This window comes from Coenobita brevimanus, chromosome 78 (assembly GCF_032717465.1).
Source record: "Coenobita brevimanus isolate Jiangsu-jjx chromosome 78, ASM3271746v2, whole genome shotgun sequence".
In the NCBI taxonomy this organism is placed as follows: Eukaryota; Metazoa; Arthropoda; class Malacostraca; order Decapoda; family Coenobitidae; genus Coenobita; species Coenobita brevimanus.
The window spans coordinates 40,840,870-40,864,408 of record NC_137031.1 but is presented as its reverse complement, the minus strand read 5'-3'; the positions used below and the strand labels follow the sequence as shown (position 1 = coordinate 40,864,408).

At 42.9% G+C, this 23,539-nt stretch overlaps 1 protein-coding gene across 1 annotated transcript in view; it reads left to right on the top strand.

Moving 5' to 3' along the window:
• The first annotated feature begins 424 nt into the window (after positions 1-424).
• Positions 425-23,539, top strand: part of LOC145408811 (spectrin beta chain, non-erythrocytic 1-like) — a 471,375-nt gene continuing 448,260 nt past the window's right edge. Inside the window, exon 1 of the mRNA XM_080279457.1 lies at positions 425-859. Coding sequence (XP_080135583.1) covers positions 760-859 — 100 coding nt within the window. The 5' untranslated portion in view covers positions 425-759. The remainder of the gene's footprint in view (positions 860-23,539) is intronic.

The window sequence follows — 23,539 nt, the reverse complement described above, 5'->3', positions numbered from 1 at the left end:
TATTAATGTGTGATGCTCAGTATACATAGCTGAGGCGTTAGGAAATCTTCGAAGCTCAGATAAACTTCCATCAGTTTATCAATATAAAAGGCGTGTTTATATTAACTAGAACACAGATGTCCGTAGCATCATTTTTTTTTTTTTTTTACTTGTGGCAACACCTGCTCATAATTAAACGAACGGGTAATGGAATGGAAGCACAGGTTCCATGTAGGTCATAACCATATCGCATGATTCATCATCCTGTACGATAAGTTAGCGTAAAGTTGAGGACTTCAGGTAGGGGGATGTATTATTTAACAAGTGAGAAAAGTGGTGTGTGCGCACGGGAGATGTGACAGAGCGCAAATGCGTGAGAGTTGAGACGGACTGAGCGAAGTTGAACGTGAACGTCAGTGTCGCTGGGAGGGTTAGAGGGAGTGGATGTGCGTCGCTCCGCCTCTGTGGGCACAGCATGTGTACCCCGCTGCCCTACCTGACCCACACCGCTACCCTGCTGCATCTCTAGATTCAGTGGTGATTTTAGTGACCCCGTGACATACTGTGGTAAAGATTTGTTGTGGTGAGCCATGGTAGCGGACTGTGTGCAGTGTGGTATCGATTCGGTGCTTCTGGTGTTGATTTGTACCCGTGGCAGCTGAGTTTGAGCCGAAATCGGGCATTGGTGATGGTGGTGACAGTGGTGCGTGGACAAGCGCCCCTCTAAAGGTGGCTAGGATTAATTCAGACGCGACCAGGTGGGAGGAAGGAGAGGCAGAGATGGAGTTCGACCGGCAGTCCCTGGACGAATGGGCTAAGGACAAGCCGCTCAGTATCTTGCAGTTGGACCCGGCCGACAGAGCAGTCTTAAAAATAGCAGGTATGATGCATTGGGGTTTCACCATGTTAGCGGCATCAGCTACGAAATAGTGTGGGGTGGGAGGGAGGTGGGGGGAGGAAAGCGCGACTAATGACGGCGAGAGAAGCCTAAAAAATGGTACGTGTTTATGTGAGAAGTTGCCAGTGTGCGTTCGTTAGGTCACTGCCCCACAAGTCATTGTAATAGAGGTTACTAGTCTGTTAATACAAAGTTAGTAGTCGGTTATAATACAGACTTTTTTCCTATAATCGTAAGTTGAATATATGGTAATTTCTGGATGGCAGTTTTGAAGCATTGAATATGAGTGTATTGAGGTGAAGTTAATTTTTGCGTGATACAATAGGCATTTGTATTTTTCCCTATAATTCGTTCTAGCACATCATATTCAGTTCATAAATAAGGGAGTAAGAGTAGGTCAGAATAATGATGATAATGGTGATGCTGATTTTGTTTAACTTAAATCGCCGTCGTCATGGCTACGTTGCCTTGGTGATGCTGGACATTAATTACTCTGTAAATCGATCACTGATTCCAGCCGGTTCTCTATCAGTTAAGAAGTAATAGTAGGCTATTAATTCAAAAGTTAACCATGCCTGTTTTTGTTTGTATATTTTCTCGGTTCACACTGATTAGCCATTTAAATTGAAAGCCTGTATGTACTTTAAATCAAGCTGACTTCCGGTATTTCCATGTTTCATGATGTTAGGCTAAATATTGTTAAGTTTTACATTTGTAAATGTGTATAACCTTATAACTTGAGTAATAATAGACAGACAGACCTATAAAGAGAATTCTCCCCGACGATCTGCATGATCACTAAATGTATTGGTATAATGTTACTGTGCCATATTTATAGATTTATTCGTTGGTTTCAGTGGAGGTGGCTATTTTTGTTCAACTTCGGAAATGCTTTATCTGGACTTAGATTGTCGTTAAAGATGATTGCTGTGGAAGTTGCTTGTGCAGATGAGATGGGCCAGCTGGTGAGATAAAGAGTTGCAAACAACTCATGGCTCTTCATGCAACAAAGCGCTTACCTTGATATTTTTATAATTGTGAATGAGTATTTTTATAGAAAGAATTGGTGTTGAATAAGACAACTTCATTTTGTGGGAAAATCATGTGGTTAGAACCATTGAGTGGCATAGTGGATCTCAGAGGAAGAAGCAAAAATGTACTTCCTTTAGTAACTCTGGTGGTGAGTCAGTGGTGCCGGTGCTCGGGGGCAGTTGTCGTATACTCTATTTTGAACCTAATTATTCTTGCATTACTTGGCTGTACCTGCATTGATATTATGTGTAGTTGCTTTATGTTTGATTGAGGTTAGGCTTTGCAAGTTAAGGGTTAAGAATTCAATGATATTTTTAAATATCTTGTCGTGGTGGGAAAGTGATCTGGCTGGCATTCTTAGTGGCACTTCCCGTGAACTTCCCCTCAGCCCTATCCGGATATATTTATCTGTAATACTCATTCTAAACAGGAAAGTAATGTAGATTGTTTATTTTGTGAGTTCCAAACTGTTGCGCAGACGAGATATTGGTGTGGATAGGAACCGTCCGTATTGAAGGGAGGGTGTGTCTGGCAGCGATGTCGCCTCCTTTCAGCGCTTCCCCCCCCTCGGCCCTCTCATACCCTCTTCCCTCGCGCAACCGGTCTCGTGAGAGGAACCACATGACAGCAGATGAAGCTTCCTTATGAGTTCTGATGAGTTAACCGTCACAGTCAGTTAGATATGAATACTCTTTACATACAAATTAGAAATATGTTTTAAGGTGGACGAGTGGGAGGAACCACGTAACATCAGATGAAGCTTCCTTTTTGAATGCGGATGCGCTTACTGTCACATTTTTATATCTGAATCCTCCTGGCTAATAGGTTGAAATGCATTATTAGTCTGTTCATTTTAAGGCTGACGGTTAATGGCAAAAATGTCACGGAAGTTGTATTTGTGGAATGATTGGATTGCATTACAGTATTACCGTAGTGATTTATCAGCAAGGGGAAAAGTGTGTAGTATGCTTTACTGGTGGAGGAAATGGGGAATATGATTATGGCATTGTGAAGTTATGTTTGGAGTTGCATAAAGGGAAGGGGACTGAATAAGACACGTCTTTGGAGGTCTGTTTGGCGGTAACCCACCCTCCACCACGCGCAGAAGGTCGACATTCCCGTGAGAGCATGGCGAGAGTGGCGGGCGCAGCACTAGGATAATCTCGCTCACGTTTGCCATCACACGTCCTAGAGTGAGATGTCGTTCACAGAACAGTTTGCTAGTGTTCTGTTCTGACAGATGTGTAGCCTACATTTCTTACACTTGGCCATAGAGTGATACTGCAGCTTTTTCAGGTTTGCATCCTCTCGTTTACCCTTGCCAGGACATGTGGGACATGTGTAGAGGCAACCTGTCGTTCACGTTAGTACAAGGCTGAGATTCATGATCAGACAAAAAGCTTTTTAATTTTTTTTTTTTTTTTTTTTCATTTTTTTTTTTAGGGGGTGAGCGGGATATGACGTTTCTACGCCCTCCATTCCATGACTTTCCTTAAAAGCATATCCTAGTTACGACAGGTAATTGATTGTAATTTATAAGTGGATGTGGATCCAGTATGGTTGTTATGTCTTGACAAGTAGACCGCCTTACTTTTTGTACACAGCACAGAGAAGCAGGAGCTCACTGAAATGGATTGCGTTTTCATATAGTGTATATTTAAACCTTTCAGTTGGTTTTTACTGTTATGGTAGTAATAAAGAAATGCTTTCATGATTTACGTTTCATATTAATGTATGTCTGGCTTAAGGTCTTTAGTTCTGTTAACCTTGCTCAGGAACACTTTCCTCCTCGTAGGTCTGACAGACTCGGTCGATCGTGTCCGTTCAGTAACTTCTAGATACCTGGGAACCCTATCCTTCTGAACAGCTTCTTACTTTTTGTGCTCATGTAAGATGTAGGGGGGTTACTTTTGGCTCCCAGTTTTTGCTTTATATCACTGAGAAGTTGCATATGGGTCTGTGAGACCCACGTGCACTTGAGGAGGTAGCCTACATCATATTGGTTCTCGTTTGCAGGTTGTTTCTATGCTGTGTGGGATCCACTCTTTTCTCATAAAGGACATAAGTGCTAGGCTCAGTGTTCTTTGTTTTCTTGTATGGCTACTGCCAAAAAACTTTGTATTTTTTCACTTTTTTCATTTTTTTTATATAAGTATATACCGGTATATAGTTAAGCGAATCAAAACTTATTTGCATAATTTTGTAGTTGATAAGACCTTATAATTAGTAAAGTATTCAGGAGTTCATTAAACGAAACGTGTGCAAATGCATCACTTTTTATGCCTGGGTCTCACAGGCCCAAGTGTTCCTGAGGTGTACACAACCCAGTATGTGTTTCTGAGCAGAGTTAAGCCATGTTTGTCAGCTGTTGTATGATTCACTGCTATGAACAGAACAGTAAGGTGAAAACCAAGAACCGTAAATTTAATTATTTAGGCTAGATGATAACTATCCAGTAGCTATGTACCGGTACACACACACACACACACACACACACACACACACACACACACACGGGGGGGTGGGGTGGACGAGCCCTCATGTTAAAGTTGACTTGCGGCCTTTGAGTGTAGGCTGATAGAACTGAGGAAAAACGTGATCTAAATATACAAACAGACATGTTTACAAACTCGAATTGGCTGCAGCTCGTCACAGGGAGAGTATATATCGTAGTTTAAAATAGCTTAGAAGAAAATATGCTGTGATTGGAGTTTGTAGATTTCGATACCTGTAGTAATGATATCGACAGCGCGCTACAGGAAGGAGACTACCCGGTGGCCATGTTGTGACTTGCGTCCCTGTCTGCAGCACCTGGCCTAAGTAATTTACCCGGCGGTCCACCAGCCCCCAGCTCCTCACCTCTCCTACTCACCCCAACCACACCATATTACACCCGACAACTCTTAACCTCAGCTCACCTTTTGCATTACCCCACACCACTTTACATCTCCTCAACCCACCTCCTAACCCCATCTCACGTCCTCACACTACACCTCATCCCTCCTCTTCACACAGCATTCACCTCACACCTTACCTCCTCATACCGTGCCTCACTCCACCTCACTTCCTTACACCATACCTCACCTTACGTCATACCTCACTCCCACCCCACGTCCTCACACCATACCGCACCTCACATCCTCACTCTGCACCCATTATCACCTCCCCACCCTACTCAGTTTCGTTTCCTCGGTAGTGCACACCCCTCCTAATATTACGCGGAGCTTTTACTTGAGATCTCTTATATTTCCTTTCCTGTTATTCTAGATATAACTGGAATGTGTGTGTGTGTGTGTGTGTGTGTGTGTGTGTGTGTGTGTGTGTGTGTGTGTGTGTCTGTTGTCTGTCTGTGTCTGTGTATGTGCGTGTGTGTGTGTGTGTGTGTGTGTGTGTGTGTGTGTGTGTGTGTGTGTGTGTGTGTGTGTCTGTTGTCTGTCTGTGTCTGTGTATGTGCGTGTGTGTGTGTGTGTGTGAGAGAGAGAGAGAGAGAGATTCTTACACATATCGTCACCTCAGTCACACCTGCCCTTCCTCCTTCACACACCTGCCCCCACACACCCTCAGCCTTGTCCTCACCGTCGCTCCCATTCTTCAGCTCAGTCTCCTTCATGCTCCGATTCCTTTTTCCTACAGTTCCCTCACCCCACGTTTCTCTTCTCTCACTCCCCGGAATTCCTGTCTCATGCCGCTCCTCCTTCTTCACTTACTATTACATCTTCATTTTTCTTCTCGTTCTTTTCTTCTTTTGTGCCTTCATTCTTACCTTGCATGTTTTCACCCCCCCCCTTCTTCCTCTTCTTTTTATTCTCATCTCTTCCCCTCCTCCCTTTCCATCCTTCCTCCTCTTATCTTTTTTCTCCTCCTTCTTTCCCATCTTCCCCTTCCTTCACATTCTTTGTTTTCAGTCATTCCTTTCCCCTTCTCTGCTTTATGCCCCCCCCCCCCTCCTCGCTACCTCCATTTCCTTCCCTCAGCCTGTCTTCCTCTCTCTCTTTCCCCATCTTTACATTCAGTCTCCCCCCCTTCCCCATCCCTTTCTCTTCCTCCATTCCTTCCTAGCCTATGCCTTTCTTTACATCCCATGTCTTCATTTCCCTGCCTTTCCCCCTCTCCTTCTCCTCCCTCTACTCCTTCTCCACAAACCTTACATTATACGATTTTCCTGTCTTCCTCATCTTCCTTCTTCACTTATATTACCCCACCACCTTTATTTCCATCACATTCCCTCCTCTTACCTCTCTCATACTAACATCGTCTGTCACTTCTTTCCCTCCCCTCACCTCTACCTCCCTCAGATTCTATAACTCCTTCTCTCCATCACGCTCTTGTCTCCCCTTCTCTGCCTTTCTTTCTTTCACTTACCCGGTACTTCCCCCCCCCCCTTTTTCCGTCACGTTTCATTACCGTTTTCTTCCTTTCTTCACGCTCTTGTCTTCTCCGCTCTTTCTCATTACTCCTCTTCCTGGCTTCCTCCTCTTCCTGGCTTCCTCCCCTCCCACATCGCACCACATAGACTAAATTGCTTGCTACGACATTATCTTCATCCTCCTTCTGCCTCCTGTTCCTCCATTCCCCTCCTTTCACTTTATTTATTACATTTTGTACCGTACCGGTACCTTGTCTGTTTTTCTCTCTCCCTTCCTCCTCCTCCTCCTCGCTTTACTATCCTTACCTTCAGCTTGTAGAAATAGATATCAAAGTGATAGTCTTCTCTGTAACAAGCAGCCTCGAAAAGACCATTAGGTCTGTTGCGGTTTGATTTCCGTTGTACTCTTTTGTACTCCTCCTCCTCTTCCTCCTGCGAGTTTCTTTTACCATCCTGTAGTCTCCCCACCACCACCCCCTCTCACGTTCCACCTCCCTCTGTTTCTCACCCCACCATCTACTCCTCCTTCCCCTTCCAGTTACCTCCATCCTCCTCCCTCCCTCTGCAGTCTGGAACCCCCTTCCCCTTCCTCCATACCTCGCCTACCCCTCCCTCTGCAGCCTGAATTAACCGCATCCTTGCCCTTCCTCTACAGTCTCCCATCAGTAGTCTTTCCCCTCCCCCTTAACTTTATCCTTCCTATATCCCCTACCTTTCCCCTTGTCTTCTTCCTCTCACTTACCGGTATTTCTTTTCTTCCCTCCCCCACTTATTCCCTTTCACCCATCTTTTCCCCTCACTGCATGTTCTGCCCCTCCCATTGTCTTTCTGCCCCCCCTGCGGTACCTTCCCCCATCTCTCATCACCGTCTTCTCTCTTGGTCTTGGTATTTCCCATTGTCCTTCCACATTTCTGTTTTCCCCCCTTGCCTTCGCCCAACTCCACCCTCCCCCTTGTCCTTTCCCACCTTCGCCTTTCCCCTTGTCCTTTCCCTTCCCCACCTTCGCCTTTCCCCTTGTCCTTTCCCTTCCCCACCTTCGCCTTCCCCCTTGTCCTTTCCCGCTCCCTCCCCAGGCCATTCCCCCCCTCCCTTCTCCTTCCGTCGCCCAGGGGTACACCTCGACCCACGCCAACCGCAGCCGCCTCGTCCTCCTCCTCCTCTTGCTCCTTTTTGCTGCTCTCGTTCCTCTTTCTACACTTTTCTCCCTCCCCCCCTCCGTCTCTTCTTTCGTATCTTCAGTACATCACCATCTCATTCTTTATCATTCCTTTTTCCCTCTTTTCGGTTCGTCTCTCATCTTCTCATTCTTCGCCTGTTCTTTCCCCCCTTTATTTCATATGTTTTCCCCGCTTCCTCGTCCTCCTTCCTCTTTTCTTTATCAACTTTCATTCTTTTGTACGGTAGTTATATGCTTGTATGCCCTCTTCTTCCTTCCCTCTTTTCGTCCTCCCTCTCTTCCTCCTCCTCCTCCTCTTCCGCCCTCCCCTTCTTCCTCCTTCATCCTCTTCCTCACCTCCATCCTCTTCCTCTTCTCCATTTTCTTCCCCTTCTCTTTCCCTCATTTTCTCTCCCCTCCTCCTCTGTCCATTTACTGTGCCGGTACGTCCGTTAACCTCCCATATCTTCTCCATTTCCTTCCCTCCCCCACCTCCACCTTCTCCTTGTTCACACTCACTTCCCCCTTCACCCCATTTATTAGAGTAATTCTGTTAGGAAACTTGATATCACTTCCTTCTGTGCGCGGTGATTCTTTCTTTTGTTTATTGTTTTGTACTGTGTGCTGTCTTTAGATACTGGTAGCTCTCTAATCCAGTTTTATGTCCTTGTTTTTGTGCTTTTTTTTTTTACGTACTCTTGTTTACTGTCTTTTGTTCGTTTTGTAGTGGATTATTTTCTTTGGTTTGTTTTCCATTCTTAGTTCTGTGTTTTGTTTTTGCTTTCGGTGCTTTTATGTACTCTTGATTTATTTGGTGTTTGTTGTTTATTCTTTCTCTCTCTCTCTCTCTCTCTCTCTCTCTCTCTCTCTCATTCGTCCCTTATTTCTTCCTTCGTAACCCCTTTCCTTCCTGACAGCTCCTTTTTCCCTCCTTTTTGGATTTTTTCCTTAATTTTCCTCCGTTTCCCTGTAGCTATAATTCTTCCCATTTATATTTGCTCCTTCCTTTTTATTTTCCTCTCTGTCAGGTATTCTCATTCTCCTTTTTTATTGATTTTTCCCTCTGTCATCATTTTATAATTTCCCTTTCTTCCTCTATTCATCCTTCCCCCTGTCCTGCCTCTCATTGTTCTAAGTCTTCCCAGGTCATCGTGTTTCCTCAGTCTCTATTCGGTTTTTGCTTCCTCCTTCTCCTTCTCCTCCTCTTCCTCCTCCTCCTCCTCCTCCATCTTCATTGTCTCATCCATCTCCTTCCCCCGTAACTATATGCTTCCGTCTCCCATGTCGGTGATCTTCATTTATTTCCTCCTGTTATATTTCATGTCTTTGCGCTGTTACCATTTATCAACTTTCCTCCATCTTCATTGCACTACCCCTCGTTTTCCCACCTCAGTTTTCCTCTTTATCACCAGTTTTCCTGCTCCCATTTTCTTCTTACTCTGACTTTCCCTCTCACTGTCTTCTTATTCATTGTTCTTTGCTCAGTATACTTGCTGTTCGTCCCGTTTCCCTGCCATCCCCCTTTTATACCCTCAGTTCCTTCTTTTCTTCCAAGCCCATCAGTTCGGTGTCATTCCTGCATTTCTTCACCAGTTCATTTAAGATTTGGTGCAGTTATTCCTTGAGCAAATACCTTTAGACTTTTTTTTTTTTATAGACTTTTTAATGTTTTTATGAGGTCAGAGGTTTGACTATAAAAACACAAATGTTGAAATCCTGTGTTCTAGCATGTTCATTACCGTAATCATCCTGACAGTCCGCCACCCCTTCACTTTTCCCTCCCTGTCTCCATTCTTCCCCATCTCTCTCCCACGTTGTCCCTCCTCACCTCCTCCCCATTACCCGTCCTAAACACTCTCACTTATTCGCCATTCCTCCGCCTCTCCCTGTCTTCCCTCCCCACGTATCCCCTCTCCCTCCCCGCCTGTCTCTCCCCCTCCCCATCGCTACTTCCGGCGTTGGTGTCCACGTTGCGTCAGGTAGGCAAAGCTCCAGAAACCGGCAGATCTCTTTCTGAACTGTATGGGCTGTCGTAGTGTAGGCAAGCATGAGTCTGTATGCCTCGTTAGGCGTTACACTGATATAGGAAAAATACTGTAAGGTAGCGGTAAATATAAGTGGACTTTCATTTATATACGATGTGATGACTTAGCCTGCCTGTACCGTACCTTATAGTTATAATTGCAGCCACATACCAGTATTGAAATTGCGTTTGTTTACAATGTACGGAGGCTAGGTAGGTATAGTCAAGTTCATCCATTCGAGTAATTACCGTACATTACTGTGAACCTAAACACACACACACACACACACACACACACACACACACACACACACACACACACACACACACACACTCAAATAAAAAGGGCAATAGCTAAACAATAATCAACATGGCCACCACAGCTCAAGAGAGAGAGAGAGAAGCTTTGTCTTTTCTTTGTCGTTGATCTTTGTCATGTGTTTGTGAGTCATGTTCTGCTTTTCATTCTCATAATAGATAGCGTAGCTTACGGTATGTTACGCCCTACAACATTGGTAGCCTATATCCTCCTGTAATATACTAGTTTAATGCTGTTTACCCTTTTATGCAGTTCTGTTTACAAGTTAGGCCTCACTGGGATGGCGCTCCTCTCTCTCTCTCTCTCACACACACACACACACACACACACACACACACACACACACACACACACACACACACACACACACACACACACACACACACACACACACAAGAATAAGATAGTCCGGTATTAAGTGAAAAAAAAAAAAAAAGGGCTACGAGAGAAGACGCGAGGAGGAGAGGATTAAGATGCTGATTACTGTAGGCTAGATCGGTGCGTGCAGTGTTAACCATTTCATATTTCAAACCGCTTCAGTCCGACGAGGCTCCAGAACTATTTACCGGTAGTAGCTTCGTTAGTAGTTACCCGCAGTAGGATATAAAGTACGTACTCGGTCTGATGGGGGTTAAATCCAGGGTAGGGGGGCGAAGGTGTACTGTATATACAAGCCCCACATTTTGACAGTCTTTCTCCCTGCATTGTGGGAAAATTACAGGGGAGTGACGAAAATAGTTACCACGATTACAGAAACGAGGGCAGGGTACAGTGTGTGTGTGTGTGTGTGTGTGTGTGTGTGAATTTGGTCCGCCATGGAATCGAGGGCGCTGGGCAATTTAAGAACAGCCAAGAATTTAGGATAAGTTAATTTACCGGTGCTGAGTTTTAAGGACAGCCTGGTTGACTAGGCTTGTGAAGTTTGTCTTGTGTGTAGGCTGACTTCCTTTCTGCGGTGACATTTTCGTTTTCGTCGTCGTACCGAAGGGATTGACCACGTGAAAGGAAGTGAAGGGAGACGATGCAGAAATGTTCCCCCCCCCCCCAATTCTGGCCCCCCCAAAACAAGAAAAAAAAAAAGAAAGGCAAAGAGAGACAAAGAATTAAAAAAGAAAAAGCCTGCAGGTGATGTAAGGGTGAAGTTTAAGAATCATTGGTCCTTGATGTGCCGGTGCGTGTGTTTGGATGTTGTGTAAGTTATTGTAGTTACGTGTAGTTCATGATGTGACTGGATTTATTGTGGCATAGTTAACTGGTGGTAATTGGATGTGTTATGGTGCAATTAATTCTTTCTTGGGGCAGCTCTGGTATTCTGTTCCAGCTAACGGCAGACGGTTTTATTCAGCTGAGATTGAGTCATAAGAGCTGTAGTGTTAATACTAGTGTCATTAATAATAGTGTTAATGCTAGTATCATTAATAAGATTGTAATCTTATGGTTGGAACAACTGTAATATTCTGTTTTAGGTAATGTCAGACAATTTTATTCATCAGAGTGAGTCATATGAGCCCGAGACTTACTTATTGATGTGATTAAATGTGGTGGTATGGCTTGTATGGCTGTATATGCTGGTGTGGATGGGGTATGGTTGTATGGATAGGTGTGGTAACTGCTTGTGTAGCCTAGGATGTGTGTGTGTGAAGGTATGTTGGGCATAAATTGTGGTGAAATAGATTATGTTTGGTGAAATGAGACAATGAGTGGTGTAAATTGTGTGTGTGTGTGTGTGTGTGTGTATGTTTGGTGGTGTGCCTGGTCGACTTAACCGGCCAATCTGGTGGAATCAATACGGGCATGGGAAAGCCTTGGTGGTTAGTCTAGTGCCCGCTCCCACGCCTTCCCTGCGCGGCCCTGCCTTGTCCAGCCTTCTTTTCTTTCCTTTCGTATCATGCCGTCCTGCCTTGCCCTCTAATTCTAGCATGCCCTTCCATTTCCCTTTTGTTTTGCCCAGTTCCAAGCTTCACATTCTCATGTCTTGTTCTGTCCAACTTTCACGTCTTTTCCCACCTCTGCCCTGTTCTGCCCTGCCATTCCCCTACCTTGCCATGTCTTGCCGTTCCCTCCACTGTCCTGCCATTCCCCAGCCTTCTCACATGTCATGCCTTGTCCTGCCCTCCCCTCCCCTTTCCCAAAACTCCTCCCCGTGTGCCCAGATAGCCTACTTCCAATTACCATAGAACCATTACCCTTCTTTTTGTATTATTTCATTCCCACTACCCACCGCTGTTGTACACATTTTGGTCCATACAGCACTGTCGTTACATGCAAGTGTTAATTCCTTAACACAGAGAGGTCTCAGAAACTGAATATTATCGTCCGGCCACTCCTGAGTTAACTGAAATTAAATGTGGGTCTCCACAGTGCAGCTATCAGCTTGAATGGCTTGGTCACAACCTTCCCTGCAGTATTCACCACTTCCTCAACCGTATTTCCTCTCTGCAGCGGCATTCCTCACCTCCCCAGCATCCCCGGGGTTGTGGTGGGATGAGAGCCTTTCATCTGCCTCTTGAGTGTGTACTTGTAGTGGCGGCGGCAGCTGTCAGTCACATCTTGAGTGCCTCTGCTTGCGCCGCCGCCTCCCTGCATATTCTTCTCATCTTTCTACCTCTTTGCCTCCTTCCGTCCCTCCCTGCCGCCCTGCATTTTCCTCGCCCTGTCTCTCTTTGTCGCCGTTTACCTGCATCCATACCTCACTGCCTTCCCCATCCCTGCCTTCCTGCAACTTCCTCACCCGGTCTGGCCCGCATCCACCCCGCTCCCCCCCCCCATCTCTCTCTCTCTCTCTCTCTCCAAGCTTTCTGTCTTATTGCTTATCAGAAACGCGAAAAGAATTAAACTACTTTAAAAGTGAAGAGATGTTAAGCTTAAGAAATGTAAAAGTCGTTTAAATCAGCGGTAGAATTAAGATAAGATTGAGGAACTGAACATAACTTGAGATTAATAATATTATGAAAGGGAAAATACACAATCTGTATTAGGGGAGAGAGAGAAAAAAAAATTATTGAAGGTAGGAATAGCTTAGACTTTACAAGAAGTTACGAATAGACGTGAAAAGGAAAGTTACTTAGGATTAGGAATGTGAAGTCACTTGTGTTGAAATTAATTGTTTTTTATGGTTGAGTTGCCATATTATATACCTAGATTAATTTCCAGGTTGTGAATTACAGGGAATTCGGTGTTAATTATGCCCTTGATGATGTGGATATTTGAGCATTTATTACCTTATATTATATGCTAACGTTAGATCAGATAAGTACCGTACCGATATGCGAAGATATGATTGGGAATGTGTGAGAGATGAAAACTAATCCCTTTAAGGACGTCATAGTTACTGTATTTGATACCCCTACGAGAGCATCCTATACTCCTTTCACTTTAAGTTGGGCCAGATTCTCATCCTTTTCCCTAACTGAATGGCAGAAGTACCCGGTACCGGTAGATAATGCTGTGGACACAGATACTTTCCATAGCACCTCTTCGTGACTAGCATCATATTCTGATTTGCTGATCTGCTACAGTTCTACATTCAGGATGGAGAGATGGCAATTTTAGTCCAATTTAATGTGAAAAGAGTAGTGTATAATACTTAAGGGGTTTATGAAGGGTGTCGCATCCAGTTTGATATCGTCTGGAAGTAGTAAGAACAGGAATATGATTTAAATGGTCGTGTTAATAAAATGGTTAAGTGTGTGAGAGTAGGCTTAGGATAAGAAAACCTACATATAGGCTTTGCTGCCCGACTTAAAACAGACGATTGAAAAGCAAGACAAAAAGAATGAGGTTGTTTGTTTTAGCCCCTCCCCCCCCCCCCTCTCTCTCTCTCTCTCTCTCTCTCTCTCTCTCTCTCTCCAGTGAAAACAGCCGTCCTTCTGTGATTGATGAAGCTTTGATAACAGTGAGTGATTGCTCTTCCTCGGCGTCTCAACAGCCGCAGATAAACAGTAACAAGCATGGCTTAACGTAACATAGCTTTGAACACAACCACTTCACTGAGATTATCTTTTTTTGTGCTTAGTTTATATCTGTAACACATTAGGCTAACAAGCATTACATAGACTAACATGGGTCCTTTTAATTTTTAGCTCCAGGATGAAGTTTATAATTTATTCTTGCCATCGACGGACTGTTTTCTTCAGCATGATTTTTTTTTTTTATTATTGTGTCCCTCTCACCATATTTTCTCTCTTGTGTTTTCCATCTCACTCAATTTTATTTTGTCCCTCTCACCATATTTTCTGTCTTTTGTTTTTCCTCACCAAGTTTTCTGTTATAGCCTCGGTTTTCTCCACCCACTGAATATTGTTCTTTGTTTTCCCTCGCTGAATATTGTCCTGTGTTTTCACTTTCACTAAATTTTCTGTCCTGTGTTTTCCTTCTCATTAAAGTTTCTTCCTTGTGTTTGCCCTTTCCAGTATTTTTTTTCCCCTCAACTTTTCCTCATTGATTTTTTTCTGTTTTCCCTCTCACAAAATTTTCTGTCGTGTTTTTCCTCTCACCATTTTTTTTTTTTTTTTTGCCTGTGTTTTTCCCTTCACTATATTTTCTTTCTTTTATTTTCCCTCTCGCTAAATTTCATTATGAATGAGTGACTGTTGTTGAGTCGGGATGAAGTTGCACGACTGTCTGTCAAGGTCACTCCACATAGAAAATGGGATAGGCTGTGGCATTGACAGCTGGTAGATGGATAGATAATTACTGGTTGAATGACTGACGAATCCATTAGATGTTAGTCGATGTTCACAAAGCTTTATTTTGTGAGGTGACTGGTAATTGTCAGTATTTAATAATATAGGTGTATGTGCAAAAGGTATTGGATGAAATTATATGTACCGGTACTGATTTTGTTACCATGTTCGTACCATACACCTTCCGTTTTCTTTTGTATGATACCAGTAGGCTAAATTGTTTTTCTGATTTTCATTAACAAACCATAGTCTGTATATTTTTCTTTTTATTTATCTATTTTTCTTTAGTAATTTTCGCAGTTGTACTATCATTCTTGCAGTGGTATTTTGGCAACAGGGTTACTTCTTAGCCTTCTTTGAATTACCTAATTGGACCATTCAAATGAATTTTAATGTATAGGATGAGTAAGATATCAGTATGGTAACAGGGTAAGCTTCACTTAGCCTGCCTGCTTTTTTAACATACCGGTACCATATGTCACCCAAGCAAATACTGTACTGGTATCAGTTGGGTGTTTCATAATGTCTAGCAAAGCAGTCTAAAGTTCTCTCTCTCTCTCTCTCTCTCTCTCTCTCTCTTGTAGTTATTCTCATTCCTCATTCTCTAACTCTTTCATTTACCCACCATGCACTCATTTTCACTAACTCACTTCTCGTATCCTTACTATCATTTCCCTCACTCCCAGTGTTCCCCCTCACTCTCCCTCTCCTCACACCCACTCTCTCATTCATCACGTAAAATCTTCTACCTTTCCTCACGTCTCCGTTTTTGTGTCGCCAAATATCCAAGCTTTTTCCTCCTCGTTCTTCAAACATCCTGCCTTGGAATTTGCTGTTACCCATTACGCACAAATTTTTGAGCTTATGAATATTTTGGTTTTCATTTTATTGGTATTTTTTTAATTAAAATTAGTAGATCACTGATTTAATTGTTAAGTTTTCATTCTATCTGTAGTTTTTCCATTTCCATTTGGTTTTATAAAATTATTAGATTACGGTACTATTTCAACTTCTTCAGTCACGTACCGTATTTTCCAGACTGTTGTTGTCAGTCAGAGGGAGACTCGTTGATTGTGTAACGAAACTTATTTTGGTTAATTTAAAGATATTACACTGGTAAATATTTCGTTTTCATTTTCCATTATACCGTGGCGAAGTAAGCCAATTTTTTTTTCGTTTTATTATTTGCCAATTCGTTACGCACCGATGCTCACGTAAAATTGAAGTACCGTATATACTCAATTTACTAGCCTTTTTCAGCCTCTCCCTGCGATTGTGTTTTCCCTTCGTCTCTCTCTCTCTCTCTCTCTCTCTCTCTCTCTCTCTCTCTCTCATTTGCCACGCCTTTTCCCGTCCCGTTAATTTTCCCCTCCTTTCAATTTTGCGTTTTCTCTTCCTACTTTATTTCTCCCTCTTCCCTCCATGTCCATTCTTAACATTTTCTGCCAGGTCAGTTCATTATCTCTCTTTTTTACTATTTCCTACATTCTCATATTTACCTATACCAACTTTTCGTGCAAAAATCTTACTCTTTCACTTCCTTTTCATGCTTATCCTAATTACATTATATTTTCTGCCTTATGTCGTATTGTCTTATAACATCTTACTCTTTCGTTTCTTTTTCTCGTCCTGCTTTGTTACTATTTTCCCCCTCCTTTCGATTAGTCACTTTCCTTTAAAACCATTTAATTTCCTCAGTCCTCACCCCTTACCCTCCTTTCACCTTTTCATGATAAATTTTCACAATTAGATTAGAGGAATAAAACTTCAACCTTAAATATAAAGGCAAATTTCTTTTATCATCACAGGAAGAATGCACGTAATTTCCTCAACATTCCTGCTCTTTGTCTGCGTCCTTCCTCATGCTTTTCTCTCTCCCTCCCAACTTCCCTTCCTCTCTCAGCTTTCGCCCCTCCCTCCTTCCCGCTCTGCCTCCCTTCCTTGCTCCCTCTCTTATCCCTCCCTCCTTCCGTCTCGCATGTTCCTCCCCTCGCTCTCTCCCTCCCGTCTCTCCAAGTGCCACGTCAGAGGAGAATGCGGTTGGCTTGTCGCATTGACCACAAAACTCATCTCCCTATTTCCCTGCATGCTCCCGGCACCTTTCTTATTCACCTTTGCACACAGACTCTTCCACTGCTTTCATTAAATACTTCTGAGGAGATAAAATGATGAAATAAGTGTAATTTTCCTGATATCGTGGGGACAGTACCGGGGTTGGGATGGTTGATTGCCCGGCCAGCTGATCCTTAAAATTTCCACATACTGCTAGTAGGCCTAACGTACTTTATTATTTTCACGCCGTGTTAGTAGATTAGTAGCGTCATTAGTAGTACATTATTTCTGTCATGGTCCCGTTGAGGTTATTTTTTTCTAGTATTTACTAATCATCGTGATGAGTCACGTGATTATTAGGTTCGTAGAATACCATATATATATATTTTTTGTTTGTTTGTTTGTACAGTAGGCTACGGTACAAAGCTTTGATAATTGAATGTGATTCTAGACGTGTGCTTGATTTTTTTTTTCTCGTATGTACTAACCTTCAGATTTTGGATTACTCCCGTGATTAATTTGTTTCGTGCAAAATATTTGTGTAAGGTACAAACCAGTGTTAATCGAAATAGGCTAGTCACGAAGGTTTTGATGCCTAACATTTCCTGTATCTGCTTAACGACGACTTCATTTGTTGCAATAGTTACGTGATTATAAGTTAGACCAACGTGACTTTCTCCAGTTTGAGTGATTTTTGTTGTTGACCTTTCCTGATTGGATTTGAGACTGCAGAGTAGGCTGAGAGAGAGAGAGAGAGAGAGAGAGAGAGAGAGAGAGAGAGGGGTGGGGGAATGGACTTAGCAGGAGGATTGTGTTAGAGACGATGCGGCTGGGTAGGGGAGGATAATGATGGAAGGAGGGAGAGCGAAAGCACGATTGGGAGGCGTTAGGAAAGGGAGGAGGGGGAGAGGGATGAAGGGGGCAGGATATGAGTGGCTTCCCCCTACCTGAGTCTATCGCTGCACACCTGGCCCCAGGTAAAGAGATCCAGGTTTAGTCAAGTTTCCCCCTGGGCCTCATCCTTACCCTACCCTGAGTGGATAAGTTGAAGTCCATTGGTTTTACACTTTATGAAGTTTGTATAGTAAATGAGAGAGGTCACAGTTCTTGCAGTTGTAAAAATAATGTATATATGTGAGTCGAGCGCTAGTGAATTCCCAGTGGAAAAACTGGTCCTTTTGAGAAACGAAAGACCATATTATTATTATTATTATTATTATTATTATTATTATTATTATTATCATCATCATCATCATCATCATTCTCTCTCTCTCTCTCTCTCTCTCCCATTTTGTGTATCCTTTGTTCGTGTTTCTCTCATTTTTTTCTGTTTTCTTTTTGTCGCGCTTTTTTATCGATGCTCACGCTCGCCTTACGGTTCGTTTCCGGTCTTCACGCTTACACTTCCCAGACTTGCAGGTCTCTCTCTCTCTCTCTCTCTCTCTCTCTCTCTCTCTCTCTCTCTCTCTCAGTAATGAATAATGAATAACCATAAAGAAAAATCCTTTCTCGTCGCTATCTCATAACCTAAAAATACCGTCACGAATTTCCTCAGTCTTTGTGCTTTCACCCCCTTTAGCAAATATATCATCCAGCCTTGGTCGACCATTGACTTAGCCCCTCCAGGATGTTGACGTCATTTACTCGTACATATTTAGCTGTTGTTTCTGCCAGACGATTGTATTATTGCTGGTGGATGATTTTCATTTATTTATTTATTTATTTTTGTCGCTATCAGATTATTTAGGCTAGCTGCAATTTTTTTTTTCTATTGTCAGACAAGTTTACCGATGGAGTGTCCCGTGACTTTGATGGGGTTAATGAATTGTTTGTATCGTTAAATGAAGTTCACTTTATTGGTAAAACGGCTTCATGTAAAGGTTATCGTTGCTGGTTAATATGTTTGTTTTAGTGCCTGTGCTTTCGTTTAAACTTCTGCAAAATTCTTCCTTTCGAAAAAAAAAATGTTTCCTGACGGCTGGCCACATTCCATCTGAAAAGACTGGCAGCTGAGACTGGCGGTAAAGGAGAGACGACGAAATGAGTTTATTCTCAGCGTTATGGCTGCGTTGAGAATAAGCTTTTAGATTTTCACACACATTCAAGTAGTGGAGTAACGGCTTTTCTTATTTTGTTTTGACCACCGAGTGAGCATTTGTTCAGTATTCTGTATAAGTAGTACCGGTACTAAAGGGTAAAGAAATCGCCAAAACGATACTAATACGGTATTTGAGTTATGTTAGAACGATATGAAGGCGGATGTTAAGAATCATCATCATCATCATCATCATCATCATCATCATAGTATCCCATTGTACCACATTACAAGGAAGTGCATAGATGTATGTGAGGGAGTTTAGGGGATGTGTGTGTGTTAATTTTTTCATTCCCGGGGTCGTATTTTGCATTTCATATTTTCTACCGTCAGACTTCTATTAAGTTTAGAAAATACCTGTCGTGATGAAGGGGTTGAGGAATGCATTACCCAACCCATCCATTTCGAAACGTCTCTCCCAGGCTGAATAAAATAGTTTAGTGGTAGCTAGAATAGATGTTGAATAGATATAATATTACCTCGTCGGACTGAAATGGTTAACTAACTAATGAAGTGTAATGAGTCTGTGTGAGAATCTTATCTATCATATTTTCTATAATGTGATGATACCTGCTGGTTGACGCAGCGTCCGATATGCTATCAGTGAGATAACATGGCGCCTGCCCGGTGTAGTTAAGGGTTGTTTAGTCCGTGAGGCATGTTAACTACGTCACTACAATTTCTTACTATTTATTTATTTATTTACTTATTTATTTTTGCGACCTTCAGATGCTTTTATTCAGGTTGAGAGAGACTTCAAAGTGGAGTACGGCTAGTTAGATAAGAATTTCGTTAACGCCATTCGCAGCTAGAGGTCCAGGCGAAAGTAAGCCGTTGAGTGCATATGCTGCTTACATTGGAAAGTACGTCATCGTAGTGAAGTGGTTTGGTTTGTCCACTTACATTATGCTTACGTACCGCAGCTATAAATATATGCATGCAATACCCATGACTCAGAGTCTCTCTCTCTCTCTCTCTCTCTCTCTCTCTCTCTCTCTCTCTCTCTCTCTCCTCCTCCTCCTCCTCCTCCTCCGTAGCTGTGTGTGGTTGTGTCATCAGGGTCAAATTACCGTCCCTTTCCTCCCATCCTACCGACCCTATCCCTCCCGAATTACATCACCAAATAAGAGAGACGGGTTAACTCTTCTTTAGCTCTCTTTATTACGTACCATTTTCCTTTAGCTGTCTTTATTAAATACGATTCTCCTTTAGCGGTCTGTATTTAAGATTCTCCTTGTTTTTTCTGATCTTTCTTTATTACGTACTATTCCCCTCTAACTGTCTTTATTACGTACGATTCTCATTTAGCTGTCTTTACGTACGATTCTCATTTAGCTGTCTTTATTACGTACGATTCTCATTTAGCTGATTTTTTTTTTTTTACGTTCGATTCTCCTTTAGCTGTCTGTTATGTACGATTCTTCTTTAGCTGTCTTTGCGTACAGAATCCATTTTCATTATTTCAGCTTTAAAATGAAAGAGTGTACCGGTACGTAACGTGTTCTGTTATATGGCCTAAGCCAGCATGTTGTTAGCTGCCTCGTTAGTTTTATTATTTTAGTTTTATTATTTACTGTACGGCTTTTGTTTAGGCAGTAGTCCCAACCTTGTTAATCACTTTTATTGTCATTTGTATTCCGACTGATAAAATTTGGGTGTTGCTATTTTGTTTGCATAGCTTGATATAAATGTAATTATGAAGTGATATAAGTGATAAATAGTCACTTGAAATCAATTATTTATTTTTTATGACTTTACATTTACATACTCGTATACAGTAATTTCTACCTTTTCCATTGTCTCTCTGATTGTTCACCCAGTCCCACTCCTGTTCCGTTTCGTTTCTTTCCCTCTCCTTTCTCTCCCTCCTCTCCTGTCTCTTCTTCGTCGTTCCCTCTCCCTCTCTTGTTTATTTTACTCTCCCCTCCTTTCTTTCCCTCCTCTCTTTTCCCTTCCTCGTCGTTCCCTCTCCCTCTCCTGTTTATTTTCCTCTCCCCCCTTTTCTCTCCCTCCTCTCCTTTCTCAGTTCCGCGTCGTACCCTCTCCCTCCCCTGTTTATTTTCCTCTCCCCTCCTTTCTCTCCCTTCTGCCCTTTCTATTCCTCTTCGTTCGCTCTCTTTCATTTTTTCCCTCTCCCTCTCACTTCTTTTTCCTCTGCTATTTCAGTTACCGGCATTACTATCACTCTCTCATCTGGTCCCAGCTTGCTCCCTCTCCCACTTCTTTCCATCTTTAACACAGTTCCTCTCTCTTCCTCTCTATGTTCCACTTCTGTCCTTTCCTAGTTTACCTTTTCTCTCCATTTTCTTCCACTCTCCTTATCCAGTTTTCCCTCCATCCTGCCCTTCTTTCCCTCCTACCTTCCTTTCCTCCTGCCCAACTTCCATTCCTTTTGCTTACTGTCCCTGTTCCTTTTTTTCCCCCTCCTGTCCCTGCCCCCTCTATTTCTATCGTGTCTTCGTTTCCTCCATTTCACCTCTTCCCTCTCTTTCCTCCCTTTCCCTCCAGCCTCCTTTCTTCACACTCCGTCTTGCCACCTCTCCCTGCCCTCCTACGATTTTCCCCTCACTCTGCCCTTCCCCCATTTCCTTCCCTTTCCTTCTTCCCTCGCTTTCCCTCCTCTTCCTCCCTCCCCTCTTGTTTCGTCACGGGGCACTATTTTATTCCGTCTTGCGTCAACCGCCTCGCATTCCATTCATCTGGACTCTCAGGACGCACGCACACACTCTTTTGTTTTACCCCCCCCCCTCCTTTTTCTCTGGCTTACCTTTTTCTCACTTCCTATCTCCCCTTTATTCTTTCTTTTTGCCCCCTTCGTGTGTGCCTTTTATTCTTTCTTTATGCTGACTTCCTCTTTGGCCTTTGTAGCTCCAGGCTTATGATAGCTAAATTTTCCTTTTCCGTTTCCGTGTTTCTTTTCGTAATCGTGGCGTTTCTGACTTTTTAGAAATGAAGATGGTGGTGCCCTGTTATTTAATTCTTGGTAGGGCATAAAAGTAACTCCTTGAATCGGGCGATATTTTTACATTTTATTCTTGCTACAACCAGATGATTTTATTTTAAGGGAGACATGGTGAAACTGTTAATGAAAGGGATATTAATTTGTTTAAGGGAGAAGGTGGTAAAGGTGGCTGTATATATATGTGTTCTGCAGTTCCTGTGATGAATACATTGGTCAGGAGCTAGCAAGAATAAACTGCATAATACGTCATTGGGCTGAACGGGTTAAATTATAGGCCATCATACTGCGAAGGATATTTATTTGAATTTATTACATACTGATACTGTACCTCATAACTACACCCATTTTACATTCCTCCTGATTGTCATTAATACGTGTGTCTCCCCCGAAGCTGAATGAACTTGTTAAAATACTGCAACCCCCAGACGATTTTAAGTTATGGAAAGACAGGCCCTCTCTCCCCTTCCTCCGTGCTTAGGCAATAATCTCTGCATTTCGAAAAGTCTGTGTTTAATGAAATTGGTTGGCGATAGCAAGAATAAAACATATAAAGACGTCACCCGATTGAAGGAGTCTGCCTAACTTTACACGTTTAGCGGTTTTACACTTCTTCACTATTTGGTACCTTTAGTTCACTCTTTATTGCTCCCTTCACTGCAGCAAAAAAAAAAATAATAATAATAATAATAAATCTAGGCTAAATATAATAGTTTGGCGGTAGCAGGAACAAAATACAAAGGACGTGAGGATACGGAAGGGGTTATGTACTTTAACTATACTTCTCTCCATTACATCTTTTCCTTGAGTGGGAGTGAAGATGAGTTAGAGAAAGAAAAGCGAACCTGTTATTCTGGAAGACCTGTTCTTATGCCGCCTTTCACCCATATTTTCTTACTCATAGGTCCTCCGGTAATGTAACCTCATCCCTGCTCACCCCTTACCTCCTCGCTCCTCGCCCCCACCCTCCTCTTCTTCCTCTTCACCTCTCATCACTTTCCTTTCACCAACCCACCTCTCACCCAGTCCTCAATTTTCCGTTTCTTACATCACTTCCTCTCTCTCTCTCTCTCTCTCTCTCTCTCTCTCTCTCTCTCTCTCTCTCTCTCTCTCTCCATCAGTCACCACCCATGTACCCTCTCTTTCTCACTTTCCTCACCATCTCTAACCACCTTCCTCTCACCCCATTCTATAGTCTTCACCCTTCACCCCTCCTTCTCTTCCTCACCCCTCCTCCTGTTCTTCCTTTATGACCCCTCCCTTCGTAGCTACCTATATCCCCCAACCCCTCCCGTCTCTCATATTCCTCTCATCCCCGCTCTTCTCTTCCTTCCTTGTCCTCTTCTTCACTTCTTTCTCCTCTTCTTCCTTCCTTCTTTCCATTGTACCCCAACTCTCAGTCGCCTCATTCTCCCTTTCCTTCCTTATACGTACTTCTCTCCTTCCATTTTCCTTCCTTTCCTTCTTCTGTACCCTGTCCTTCAGCCGCCTCATCCCCACCTTCCCTCCTCTTTCTTTTTTCCTTCCTTCCTTCATCTTTCCTTCTTCCTTCCATCGACCCTTACATCACTCCTCCCTCCAGCCTTCTCCTCCCTGACCTACTTCTTCTCTCCTTGGCTGTTTACCTTCAGTTTTCCTTGGATCTTTCTCCATTCTTCTGTGTTTTCCTCCCATTTTTCTTCCACCTTCATTGTTAAATTCTGTCTTTAATTCACATTCGTCTTACATTCCTTTCACTTTTCTTTCTTCCTCTCTTTCCATTTTCATCCTTCCTTCCCTTCGATTTCCGTCTGTCCTTCATCCTTCCATCATCTTGTTTTCATTCCATCCTTTATCCTTCCTTCATCCTGTTTTCTTTCCATCCTTTATCCTTCCTTCCTTCCTTCTTTCAGTCGACCCTATCGTCCTCCCTTCTCTTGCTTGACCTACTTCTTCCCTCCTAGGCTGTTTACCTCCAAGTTTTCTACGATTTTC